Consider the following 13,701-nt stretch of genomic DNA (forward strand, 5'->3'; position numbering starts at 1 on the left):
TCCCTGAGATGCTGCAGAAGACTTTCTGAACACTGAGGAATACATCCTTATGCCAGCTATTCTCTTCTCAGTTTTCAGGATTTTTCTGCTGGATTCCAAAGGGAAAAAGGAATTTTCATAATATTACACTTGAAACTTCAGTATTGCAGAAGGTAAATTTGGTTCAGGGACAACATGGAATATACAGGCTGGCAAATGTCCTCACTGTAGCCTACTCAAACACTGGTGATTGCAAAGCCATTGCCACTGCCGTGTCCTTGCTGGTGCTGCATGTCTCGGTGTGCACCACTGCAACTTCTGGAATCCCCAAGAATGCCCGCTTCTGCTGTAGCAAATGAGATCTGGATTTACAACAGTGACACACAGGTGCCTGCACGATGAACTGTAGGAGCATGGTAGGTTGTCAGCTTTTAAGTCCTATTAGGGATTTTATGCGTCACAGGATAGGTGGTGGTTTGATGGCTATGGGTACCAAGCGTGACAGCAGAAGAAGATTCAGAGTTATTGCTGGCAACAAAAGTGATTAGACTTCCTATGCCCACAGCTATATAGTATATAGCATGTATATAAAAAGTCCTCTGGCACAGAAATCAAAACTAAGGACAGACGGCTTTCAGTACAAGATCTTGGGTTATATCATTCACAACAAATAATTGTTTTCCTATTAAACAGTTCTGATGAGATTTTGTGGATAACAACCCACACTAGTTAAGGAGGGACTGGTTTACTTTCTGCCACAAAGAACAGTTAACATGTGCCACTTTATTTGTGCTTCCTGCTTGAACAGTGAGTATGCAAGTCCTATATATGAATCCCCCTGCCAAAAGATAGCAAAGATATTCTGATGAAACTGTGGTATGTCATCAATTTTAATTCCAACCTGTATTTCAATATGCACATAACTATTTTCAAATACAATGAAAACTTGAAGTCAACAGCATCAGTCACCAGCATTGCAGCTTTCAGTAAATCCTTCACAACTTCAGAAAAATCTCTATAAACATTGTGGAAAGTAGATACAGAATGTACAGAGGACAGTTTTCTATACAAAAGTGCATTTTAGCAATAGAATTAGCAGAGAACCTGGGAAAAAAAACCACCTCAATTTAAGCAGTACCATATACTCTAATCTATACCCCCATCTCTCCCCCAAAAAAGAAAAAAAAAAAAATCACAAAACCCCACTTTCTCTTTGCTTTGGTTATGAACTATATTCAAGGCTTCAACATTACAATTTTTTTTTTAATTGAAGAATATATTTGTAATTTGGAAATGCTTTAAAGTTAGCCAGATGAGAGAATGCAATGATTAATCAAGAGTTAATAGTCAAAATAGACAAGCTTTGAATATTACTAGGATTTGCCCTTAGCAAATTAATAAACTATCTTTGCAATCCTTAAATGGAAAATTGCATGTTGACTTGTGTTTTCTATGCCCAAGAACTGCAAGATCAGTAAGCTAAAGAACATTAAACCAACAAATCTAACAACATTCACCATGAAAATCTGGCTTATAAGAATGAACTTCAAGAGCCCCCCCAAATAGTTAGGTTTATTAATATTTATAGACCAATGCATCAACTGATTTCAAAGCTGAAAGAGTGTTAGGAGAAAAGAAATGGCTTCAGGCCATTCAGCATAGATGAACAGTAAATATTGCCATTTTTATGTTTCTATATTGTATCTGCACTCTGATATAAATGCATATGAATAAGTTCAAGCAGGTTGGTTGGTTTGTTTTTTCCCCAGAGAATGATCTTCACAGGTTTCAAACCACAATATGAGAACTAAAAGTTAAGCCCAGGAAAGTCTTGCAAAGACTTTTCTTGCTCTTCTTAGTAAGCACCCCATACTGAGCATACTATAACCATCTTTTAATCTGTTTCCCAGATAAAGAAAAATAGATAATATCTTAGAGACAAAGGATGACATTAGGTACACACACAAAAATTAGACAGGTTTTTCAGGCAGCTAGCTTTCTTCCTTATATTTAAAATCATATTAGAAAAGAATGTTCTTTATTGTTTACAGTCCTATTGCAATCAGACTTTTAGTGCTCCTTCTAAGCCTTTTTAGAGAAAAAGTTACCATGGAAGCAAACCATTAACGTTACAGAGTCTAAATTGATTACATTCATATTACAGTGGGTACAAAGCACCTAGATATACAGCTTCAGTACCATGGAGCCATACAGCTATGAGCTTTTTCCTGTTTGTCTCTATTTTGCTTTTAAGCTTGATGTTTTTTATCTATCAGTAAAAAGCAGAGACTTGATTCTTTTTTGAGAAAGCCCTAATAAGACTGCATGATTTTAGCAGTCTGTTACTCTTCTTTACCTATCTGAACCCGATAATCTGTAGATAACTTCCTGTAAAACAAAGAGGTAGCCACAATGGCCAACACTCCAATCAGCAAGACCAGGTTTAACTAAAATTCCAGCTGTTTGACTAATGCCACGGGTATCCAATACAAATTCATAGAATCATTTATGTTGGAAAAGACCTTTAAGATCACCAAGTCCAACCGTAAACGTAACACTGCCAAGTCCACCACTAAACCATGTCCCTAAGCACCATGTCTACACGTCTTTTAAATACCTCCAGGGATGGGGACTCAACCACTTCCCTGGGTAAGCATACAGCATATTGCAGGGAAAGAAAAGAATCTGACAAAAACACCTCCCCCCTACACGAAACCGGTGTGTCATTAGTTCAAAGAAGGATGTGAAAAGAAAAGGGAAAAAAACCCCAAACATATAGAAGTATTGAGAACTCCCAAATCCCACAGCTACTTCAGGCCCGATTCTCTGAGATGCCAAGTACTCGGCAAAGACAACATTCAGGTAAGCAAGATGTTATTCTGCATTCTTAGCCGAACATTCAGAGTTTTGTATTCTTATGTTATAAGCATCCTGGGACTACAAGATTACAGCACTATAAATTATAACCATGGAACCCCTGGAAATCCACTCTCTTCTATTGTTTTAACTGTCACACAAGTGACTGAAGTACCCAGCTGGAGATGACATACCACAATCAGCTACTGTGGCACCCAGGACCTTTTCATCCAATGCAACAGATGAGCAACTGGATCCATCTAGTCATTCAGATTAAATTCTACTTACATGCTCACACTAAGATCAAGATGAAAATACTATCCTCCCTCATTTCATGATCTCTGGAAGCTAGTAGACAGGTGACCAAAAAGAACTGTACCTCATCAAAATGAGGGGGTCTTCTCTCAACAAAGCCCGAGGGATTTTAAACTGTGAAGAGCTGCTGAAAGAGAATAAAGTGACACACTTTCATGCTGCACCATGCTGAGATATTGCACCTTCCTTACAATTAATTTCAGAGTCTCAATTCTTTACAGTATTAAGTACGCATTTTTCTTCAGGAAAAAAAAATCAGGTTTCAAAGTCACTGCAGAAAAAAAAGGTTGTACTTAACTGTGACAGTGTACACACAGTGAAATGTTTCATGATGAATTCATCCATTACAGCCATGGTAAATTGCAAGAGTTCAACAACTGCACCCTGAAATTAGCTGAATTGACAACAATTCGATTTTTTCTTCCATCCAAGATATTTAAAAGAAGCTCCAGAGTTAGGTCAATCTAAATTCTCAGTAACTTGTATACTGTTAAGAAGTTTTTGGTATTGTTTCTACAGGAGGAAGGGAGTCCTCAACCAGCTATAGTGCACTGCAAGCAAATACTGACAGGTAACAGTGACTTCTGGTTTGTGGTGAAATAACTGGCCATATGGGATAGCTAACAGTCGAGTTTGAAATAACACTACCTAGCTTTTAATCAGGCAATGGCCAAGTCTGGGTACCTGTTTTCTAGCAGCAGTAAGAGTTCACACACCCTAGTTTGACTATGGACCTCATTTATTTCTTCTTGAAGCCCTTTCAGAGGCCATTGTTCAGATATACTGGTCAGTTTATTTTGAGGCTACAAGGAATGCCACTTCAGCTGTCAGGGCTAATATATCTGCGCAGGACATGCAAAATGAATGTGAGTAGTCCTATATAAAGTTGATAATGCAATTCTGCAGGATTGGGCTATATCCTGCAATTACAGGCACCTGTGGCCACACTAAACTGCCAAACTCCTTAATTCACAAGAGCAAAATGAAAGTAATGAAGCATCAAGATAATGAGAAATTACTTCCTGAACTCAGAACTAGAGAATATTTTTATAATCTTTTAAGTTTCACGTTGAAGTTTAGAAGTATCATTTTTACCTCAGCTGTGGGGGGAAGGAGTTCTGTAACAAGTAGTTCCAAGATAAAGACGAAAGTCACCTTACAGATTGTCACAGACTGCTACAAACCTCCCTACCTGAAAGCCACAATTTCTCCTCATTTTCTTAGCAAGAGAAATTTCAAAAGCAGACAGACAACAAAAGGAGAATTCTGAAACATGTAATGATGTAACAACCCACGCAGAAGACACATCCTCAGCTAAACATACAATTAAAAAGCACAGCTGCATTAATTAAGTTCTCTTGCCAACAACATGAATCTATTTAGATATGCTTCTGGGGAAAAAAGCCACCAAAGTTGTGTGCCACTTGTTTGCACTTCTGTTTCCAGTAGCATTTTTAACTATTGTAAGTAGTGTCCTAGACAACTTAATTGCAGATTAGCGTACTTTCAATGCATAAAGACGGTTTTATTTGAGTCTTTTCATAGCAATACTAGGCATGTACTGGTCAACCATTAGTCACAATCATACCATAAGATACTGAGCAGCAAAGTAACTTTCTGAAGACTAAGCTTGCAAGTTGTGTTTTTGAATTCTAATTGCTTCCTAAAGAACTACATTATTAGGCATTATTTGTGTTACAGATTCCCTGCATTAGAAGTCTGCTTTTTGTTTTCTGTGTAGTTTGAGTCAAATAGCAACTTCTAGAAAAGGATTTATCACAGTACTTTGATTTTGTACGATCCAAGAGCAAGACTGAAGAAAGGCCTGTAGAACTAAAGATTTTTTCCTCATGCTAAACAACCTTCCTAATAATGGGAAAGGAAGACAGAACAAGCCAAGTGTAACATTAACTTCAAGTTGGAAAAAAAAAAAAAAGCTGAAGCATAGTAATGCATGCTTAGTGTCATCCAAAAGCACCCCTAGACTTGTGTCTTGCAAGTAAGTTAGCATGTTAGCCAAGTACAAGTTTCCTTAAAATTGCATCTATTCAGCAGCTTTTCAGAAGTCAGTTAAGTTTCTGAAGTCTTTGTTGCAAAATTAGTCTCAAAAAGCTGAAGTTACTCAATACTTAGACCTTCTGACCAAAATTACACTTGAGAAAAGATCTGGTTTATACTGTTAACACTAATCAAAATTTGGTCAAGAAATATATGTAAACAATAAGGATAATACATTTAAGGCTTAGAAAGAACACTGATGAATTCACCCCTGTCACATTAAAACATCCACATCTCCTTCATGGTCCTCCTCAGTCACTTTTAAAGAGAGCACTTCTTCATTAAGAAATAATCCACTCAGTCTTTCCTTACGAGCTTGTCTTTGTTCTTTCAGCTGTCTCTTGCGTAAGGCCTTTTGCTGTAGTTTCCGTTGCTTGGAACGTTTCTGTCAAAATACAGAAGAGACAAAAAGTAAGATTTTGTTTTGCAGATTAGAAACCACCTTTAAAGCTGGCAAATATAAGTTAACCTCTAAAATAACATCTGCTCTGAAAAATAACTAAAATTAATTCTCAGAGGTGGTGCAAATATTAATCCAAAAACATATCCAATATTAAAATATCAAGACTGTTGACCATGTCTGAGTTATGAGGCACAACATCGCCCTGTGATGTTGCATAGATGAGTCTTTGATCAGAAGAATCTTCATTGCAGGGGAAATGTTACAGTCTTATAATAACCTGAGATGTTGAAGAGCAAGCAGGAACTGCTCCTCTCCTCCACACTTGAAACTGAAATTATGGAGACAGGACCAGTGCCACAGTACTACTTTAATTGAAAACACGCTTCAGTAGGTCACTCCTCACCAAGTAATCTCATGAGACATGTTGGAAGAATAAACTGAAGAAGATTCAAAAAGCCTGATGAAACTTCTAGTTGGGAAAAAAACACAACCAAGACAGTCTTTACTATCCAGAAATTATGCCTAGATTAGGTTGATCAATCTTGCATAAGTTTTTTCGGTCAAACTGTGTGTTCATTCAAGGAAGTAAGTTAGATGCATAAGCTCTTATTCAACCGCCACTCACCTTAATCTAAACAAAAGTATTGAGAAGATCTACTACATAGAAACATCAGGCTTTCACTTAGAAAAAGTCATGGGAAGAGCACAAGTTTAAGTTCCTTATGGTCATGTCAGAGGAAACAGTCAGCATTGGTTTAGCTAGACTAACCATGCTCCTTCAGTACAAATATCCCAGTTAAGATCACATAAGCAACCTTAACAAGTTAGACAGCTTAATACACGTGTACATAATTAGAAACTTTACTTTTGAATCCCGGATTCTTTCTGCAGCACTTGTAGACAAATTGCTATCGCTGTGCGCTCGACTCATGTTGGCACTTGAGTTTGAAGCGGAGTTAGCAACGCTAGAACCACTGCTGCTTGCTGAGCTGACCATGCTGGCACTGCTGCTGCTGGCACTGGCACCGCTCACACCACTGGTGCTTGCACAACTGTAGCTACTCCTCTTCCAGCTTTCCCTTGCAGACCGTTGACGAGGTCCATGTTCCTTGATATAGTTTCTCACCTTTAGAACAGAGGCGGCAGAATTACTAAAGCCTGACAAATACTGTACTGAGATACTCCTTTTCATGGAAAAAACACAATTTGCCTATTAATAATGATCAAGTTATCGGATCAGTTCAGTTAGTCTTCTAAAACATTTTGCTGTGGCTGCTTAAATCCCAAGCTATCTGGCAGTCATCAAGAGAATTTAACTAAGAACTAAGTTGGTATTAACTTCATTATGGAAGGAAGACAACTAAGTAACAAGTTCTGGGTTTCTTTCCCCTCTCCCGCCCCCCCAAGTTTTCTACTACATAACAGTAAGGTATTATAACACCAAACAGGAATACCAGTCAAGTTCAACTGAACTAAGTTTTTTACCTAATCTATCAAAACCCTTTATTTTGCTAGGTATACTCAAACAAAAGTGGCTGCAAGGAAAGCAGTACTTTTCTGCTTTAAGATGATACTTATAAAATGTTTGAAAAATGAAATAGGCCAAGCCCATAAGAGCAGTGAACGTTTTCCATTTTCAACCTTTACCTTCATCATAATCACAAATACAGAGTAACACTGAGGAGTCCAGCTTGTTTGGATACTGCATCTTTTCGCAACAACACATCACAACAGAACAAAGACAAGACGACAGCAGCATATATCTACCACACTGATCAGGTGCCCTTTTTTGTTATAATTTGTATTTCGTAACATTTTTAAAACACATTTTTCTATATCCCTTTTTACATGAAGCTTATGGTCTTCCCCAATGAATTCCAGTCCTTTGAAGTTTTAAATGCTAGTTTACATTCTGTGAGCAAATGAAAATCCTCAACCAGTTGATGGTCATGAAGTGGAACAGGCTTTGTCATAAGCAGTACTGGGCCCACAGCGTAATTCATTACGCACACACCAGCTTAGGCTTAACGCAGATTGAGAATATATACCCACAGTCTTTCATATAAAGGTTTAATACATACAATATGCTTTTGAACTCTATTTTCCCTCATTGACAATATTGTGCTCTAGTGTATCTCCCTATATCTAATGATCATGTATAAAAATTGATCACAACTCCGTAAGAGATTTTGCAAGACGTATCAGATGCTGAAACCCCAAAGTCATATGTACAAACCTTAACTCACCTGTTTCAATTTTTCATCTGTGAGACAGTTCAATTCAATAATGAACTCGCTATCTGTAGGTGAGATCTGAGCAGTAGGATCAATAATTTTAATAATATCAAGTTGCTCTCGAAGGCCCATCTCTGTACTGACTTTGCGACTCAAATATTCAATATATTCAACCTAGGACCCAAAGAAAGGCAGGTCATTTGAAAGTATTATTGATTCTAAACGAGTGACAGAAAAAAGGAAGGACCAACAGAATAAGATGTGCTTAAATTTCACATTTCCTGTGATTCTAGCCTCATTGAGTATCCTCAAAAACTCATGGTGAAAACTTGAGTACACATTAAACTTCCTACTACAGATGCAGAAGACAAGAAGACTTCGTTTCGAGAATCAAGTAGTACTGCACAGGTCGACATTTACACCTACAGCAATCAGCATGTCTTTTAAGATGTGGCACTACTTGAAAGTTCTTCTGTATATTACAGTTCTCACATAGGAAAAAAGTCAATTTCACCTGTTCGTCATTTGTCATTGCACTCCATGGAAGTTCATCAAGATTCCTATGCTTGTTTTTCTTTTTCGGAAGCAGACAAGGAGAGCTCGGAATACTAGGTATAACATCAGAAAGTACATCACTCCCACTTGTAATGTCGCTGCCAGGCAACTTGTAACATGCAAGAGAAAGAACAAAGCCTTAGAATACAGTAGGCAGATCTAAAGTAATTTTAACACTATTAACAATTCAAAACATACCATCAAATTAGCAAAGCATCGCTTACGCTATGTACTCTAACAACTTCTTAATAATTACTCATAACCCTGCAGTACTCCTTTGAATCTTCCAACAAACAGCAAGTGCGGCAGACTCAATTCACATATTCTCTACTTATCAATCCTCTTTTTAAAAAATTGCATTTTTTAAAACTGCATTTAAGAAAACAGCAGAATGATGTGGCATTTCAACTACTTCCCTCCGCTATCAGTGTAAATTGTCCATTACAATCCAAACCTAAATCTAAACCTCCCATTTTAAAGCATAAGTCTAGTTTAAGGAAGACAATTTCAAAGTAGGTTTGTAATTTATACCACACCCCATAATTACACAAGACAATTCAATTAAAATCACTGTCATTTCCCTGGAAGCAACTGCAGAACTTTAGCTAGCTTCATTTATACAACTGACGTGTAATTTCTGAATGCGCTTCCAGTTAAAGTGTGACAGTTGGATTACTCATGCTCAGATTCTGCCAGATAACAGCATAAAGAGCTACAAAAAAGTCTTTCCAAAATTCTACAAGTCCAATCCAGTATGTCTCTTAAGAAATGCTTGTTTTAAAAAACAAAGAATAGTAAAAAAAAAGCTAGTTACTAATCAAACATGCTGTCAGCTAACTAAGACACAGGAAATTGCTTCTTTTCAAAACAATCGCCGAGTCTATCAGGCAATTAAAATTTCACAACTCAATGAAGCTCTGAATCTTTGGGATCCAATCTGAGTTGTTCCTACAACTGTAACTTCTGTGATACAATATACATAGAGACTAGCAGTTAGACTAAAACAGTAAGACATTCAGAGCTAATCTCAGTCCATGTTATCTTAAATTCATTTGCATCTTCTGGAACAGGATTTGCACTTTCTTGAAATCAGTGCTTTCAGTCCTTATACTGCATTTAGAAGACTCTGGACATGCTTTGACTAAGCTTTATGACGAAATTTAAAAGTATTCCTCAGTATATTCTGAAGAGCCACATTTCCTGTTTCAAAGTTATGTATACATTCACAATTGATTTAAGTCTATAATATAAAAAGTCAATTTAAGTCTAACTATAAAAAGATTTGCACATAACAATTGAAAAACTGCTGAACAAAGACCTCCACAAACTAGAGATACCTGACCAGGACTGCATCCAATACAGACTAGGAAAAAGGAGGACGTGATTCACCTTCACACTTTTCCCATCCTGGTGAGACAAAGTGAGCTCTGTACTCTTACTGCACAGAAAAAAAAAAGACGGAAATAGGCTATGGCAAGAGCTTCTACACTTTACCTAGGTGCCAGCTCCATTCCAGAGGAAGATTTAATACAACCAAATCACTGGAAGCAGACATCTACAACCAGATTTCATTAGCAGGGCAGACCCTCAATACAAAGGATCTAAGCTCATGGCTACAAGACACATGTTGGTCACTAAAACCAAACTACCATAATGTGTAAGCATCCCTCTTTGAAGAGCTGACCTTCGGTCTCTCCTCCAGATTAAGAACGCTGGAATAAAATGGAACAAACATCTTCTTTATGGCTAAAGATTCAGATATCTGCTCTTACATTCAGTAGTTACCAAGAAACAAATGTTGAGAACTTTTCAATTAAAGCTAAACCCAGCACTTAATAGTCTATACAAAATTTTACACTTAGAGTGGAACTAGTTTACCTGCCATTCAAACTCACTGTCTGACCAATCCCAGTATGTGCTGATAGAAGAAGAGACATCACTGCAGACACTACCCTCGGGGAACAAATCAAAAGAGGTGAACTCCTGGTCATCCAATAGAGAGTAACAGTCATCTTGATCACCAACTGAAACCGATGAGAACAGCTCCTCACTGCACTCTGAGCTGGCTACGCTGGTTCCACAAGACGTCAAGTTCCACCTGCAAAACAGGACAAAACAAATAGAAAGCAGCAAACATATTGGCATCATGTGTCCTGAAAAACACTTAGTTCTTTTAAGCCTCAGAAAACTATCTCCACTTTGCCTGCCAGTAACATTATACATTGATTTTACTGAAATAAGTTATAATTATGTAAATTGAAGTATTCTGTTTTAAAATATTTTTAAAGGTCCATAAACAACACCAAAGGGAATTCAAAGTTAAAAACAGCAAGGCAAAAATCCATTACAGTTAGTATAATTACACCTTTATTTTAATATATTAACACTTTCCACCCCAGAGCCATGATTCCTGTAGAGTGTAAATTGTCTTTTTTTTTTTCCATTCATTGTTTTTTTAAATACATTGAACTAAAAATATAATTTCCAGTGTGTTGGAATATTTAAACTTCCATGTAAATTGAAATAAGCAAAACTGAGTAGTAAATCAATTGGACTTCAGGACAAATAAGAGTCAAAAAGAAATTCTAGGTTGATAATCCCCCACAAAACTAAGGCTTAATAAGGAAACACATTATGGATACACCCAAGGCTCCACTATTCACTATTTTCAACTCTGAATGCCAAAAACATTGGACACACTGTTGAAAAGAGACAGTGCAAGATGGGAAAATGACCTGTGTGAAAATGCTACTACTGCAAAACTAAACACTTCCCCCCCCCCTAATTTCATTTAAAAAGCTAGTTAGTGCTGTTGCCGAAGGAAAACAATTGAGGACTCAAACTTCACAGAACAGGTTTTTTACTCTAATGACAACAAGCCAGAGTTTAAAAAGCTCATGAAATCAGTCTCCATATCTGGATTTATTTTACATATTGGTGAAAAGTAGGTTGAGACAACTATGAGTCAGCACAGCACTGCAATATGGCCAAAACAATTTGAAAAGGGCTTCTAAAATTCACCACATAAACCCATGCTATCATCTCCTATTCCATCAGCCTATCCACTTCAGCCTGGCTAACTAGAAAAAACATTCCGCTATCCAACTGCAAGAGCTGAGCAATGCCATCACCCAGAAAGGCTGGTCCTCACCGTCGTTATTTAAGCTGCATACCAGGTTGACTAAACATGTGTGTGATTAATTTACTCCCACATCTATTCGGCCAGCAGTGGTTTTATCCAATACTAAAGACATTTCAAAAACTTTTCTTTTAGCAGATCCAGGAGATCTTGCCCGCCCTTCTTCCCTTTCTGCATCCCTTATACACGTGCGATGTTTTACTGGTACAGACTTTTGTGGGCAGGGCAATCAATCAGTATAGAATAGAATATGAGCATGGTGACACAGCATGCTTTTGAACAGTACTACAGTTTCAGTATTCGTGAAATATTGATGAAAGGAAAGATAGGGTGGACAAAGTTTCCAGACTCATCAAAACACAGGATGAGGCACGGGGGCTCTACCGCCAACCAAGGACGCACAGATACTCCAGGTATGCAGTATCACTGCAGGTACAGGCAGTCAGCCCTTGCCTTCTCATACTCAGGGAGGCCTGCTGTACTCACCGGGGTGAACTGGATTAACAAGAAGTGGGAACTACATTAAAGTTACTCATAACTTTAAAAAATAGAAAGCCTTATGCGAACACCACAGATTGAGCCGTGCCTCTGCAATGGCTTAATCAGCGCAAGACAGGGCACATCCTTGCCCAAAGAAGCGAAATACCCGCTCAAGATGCCTGCGTTACAAACCTGGGTTTATAAAATGAGCAAGCCTGAATAACACACTCAGGAAGTGACAGGCAATAAAAAAAAGAAACGTACAAAATGAATTAAATGCAAATTTGGTGAATATCACATATTTATCTTACAGATATGCTATGAACACATCTTACTGTTCATGTCACAATTGGGTCTTACGATATAAGAACTAGATCATGAAAGGGTATTGCATTTGATCAAGGCTCTTCATGCTGAATCATTTAAGAATCTATAATTAAGAGCTTGCCCTTGTGAATGACACTTTTAAAGTGTAATTTCCATGATTTCGTACAAATTCAATTGAAAGATTACCTTATTATTCACTCTTCATTATGGTGTAGTAGAAACACTAATAGCCAGTAAAAGTATCTTGCAACTCTGGAACAGGAACTAAAACTATCCACACGTATGTTCAAGACTGAAATCTCGCAAATTGTTCTCAAAAAAAGCTATTGCTATATTCAAGTTTAATACTATGCATAAGTAGGAGCAGAATTAGGTTCTTAGGTAAGCAGGACTGTTTGGCTTTGATTTTATAAGCACAACAGGAATTTCTTTGTAGACCTGCATTTGCATTTTTAGACTAGACCTTTTCTGCAAATTACAGACAGAATAATTTGCCCTTAATTAGTAGCATGGGATGGAAATGTTTCTGCAGGAATCAGTGCAGTCACCAAGCCTCCTGACTCATTCTGAATCTCTACAGGTTTGCTTGGTGTCCACGCCAGGCCTGCTTATAATAATTAAAAGCACACCACTCACTGGTTGCCCATCCTACAGCGCTCAAAACTGTATTTTAAGAAATTCGGAACGGAACAAATACATTTTAAAAAGCGCCCGAGCTCACGCTGATTATCAACTATAATGTTATTAGCCAAAACCAGACTAAGCCCCTGCACAGCCCTGCCCAGGGGAAGCGTACCCCAAGCTGGGGCGTACCCCGGTCGTACCCAGGCCGGTACCAGGCAGGGGAGCGGGGGAGGGAAGCGCGGCCCTCCTGCTCCGGGAGCTCCGGGGCAGCCCGACGGGTCCCCGGCGAGGGGCGGCAGCCGCCGCCGCGCTCCGGCCGCCTCAGCCCCACGCCGCCCGCCCGCCCCGGACCCCTCGGGGGGCATCACCGAGCCGCCGCGGCCCAGCCGCCTCGGTCCGCCGGGCGGGCAGCGGGCGGACCTGTTGGAGTGGAAGCGGTGCAGCGGGTCGGTGCGGTGGCAGGAGGAGAGCTGGCAGCCGAAGTCGCTGACGTCCAGGCAGCCCTCCTCGCTCAGGCTCAAGCTGCCGCCCCGCGGTGGGTGCTGGTGGGAGAGCAGCGGGCAGGGCTCCTCGGGGGCCAGGAACTTCTCGTACGGCTCCTCGGTCATGGCGGCGGGAGCGGCTCCGGCGGGGAGGAGGAGGAGGAGGAGGAGGAGGAGGAGGAGGAGGAGGAGGAGGAGGAGGAGGAGGAGGAGGAGGAGGCGACCGCCTCACGCAGGCAGCAGCCGAGC

At 39.2% G+C, this 13,701-nt stretch overlaps 1 protein-coding gene across 1 annotated transcript; it reads right to left on the minus strand.

Annotated features, from left to right (window-relative positions):
- Positions 1-951: 951 nt before the first annotated feature.
- On the minus strand, positions 952-13,609 carry FAM199X (family with sequence similarity 199, X-linked). Its single transcript, XM_082323448.1, has 6 exons — positions 13,391-13,609; positions 10,279-10,498; positions 8,360-8,509; positions 7,858-8,019; positions 6,477-6,737; positions 952-5,593 (listed from the first exon to the last, which is right to left on the minus strand). The coding sequence occupies exons 1-6, from the start codon at positions 13,576-13,578 to the stop codon at positions 5,423-5,425; spliced, it is 1,152 nt and encodes a 383-aa protein (XP_082179574.1). The 5' UTR covers positions 13,579-13,609; the 3' UTR covers positions 952-5,422.
- Between the last annotated feature and the right edge of the window lie 92 nt (positions 13,610-13,701).

Source organism: Platalea leucorodia, assembly GCF_965183815.1.
Source record: "Platalea leucorodia genome assembly, chromosome: 10".
NCBI classification, from domain to species: domain Eukaryota; kingdom Metazoa; phylum Chordata; class Aves; order Pelecaniformes; family Threskiornithidae; genus Platalea; species Platalea leucorodia.

Coding starts and splice junctions, on each gene's coding strand:
- FAM199X (XM_082323448.1), bottom strand. CDS start 13,578: ATGACCGAGGAGCCGTACGAGAAGTTCCTGGCCCCCGAGGAGCCCTGC. Junction 8,020..8,359: donor CAATGACAAATGACGAACAG/GTGAAATTGACT, acceptor TTTGGGTCCTAG/GTTGAATATATTGAATATTT. Junction 5,594..6,476: donor AAAGAATCCGGGATTCAAAA/GTAAAGTTTCTA, acceptor GTATTTTGACAG/AAACGTTCCAAGCAACGGAA.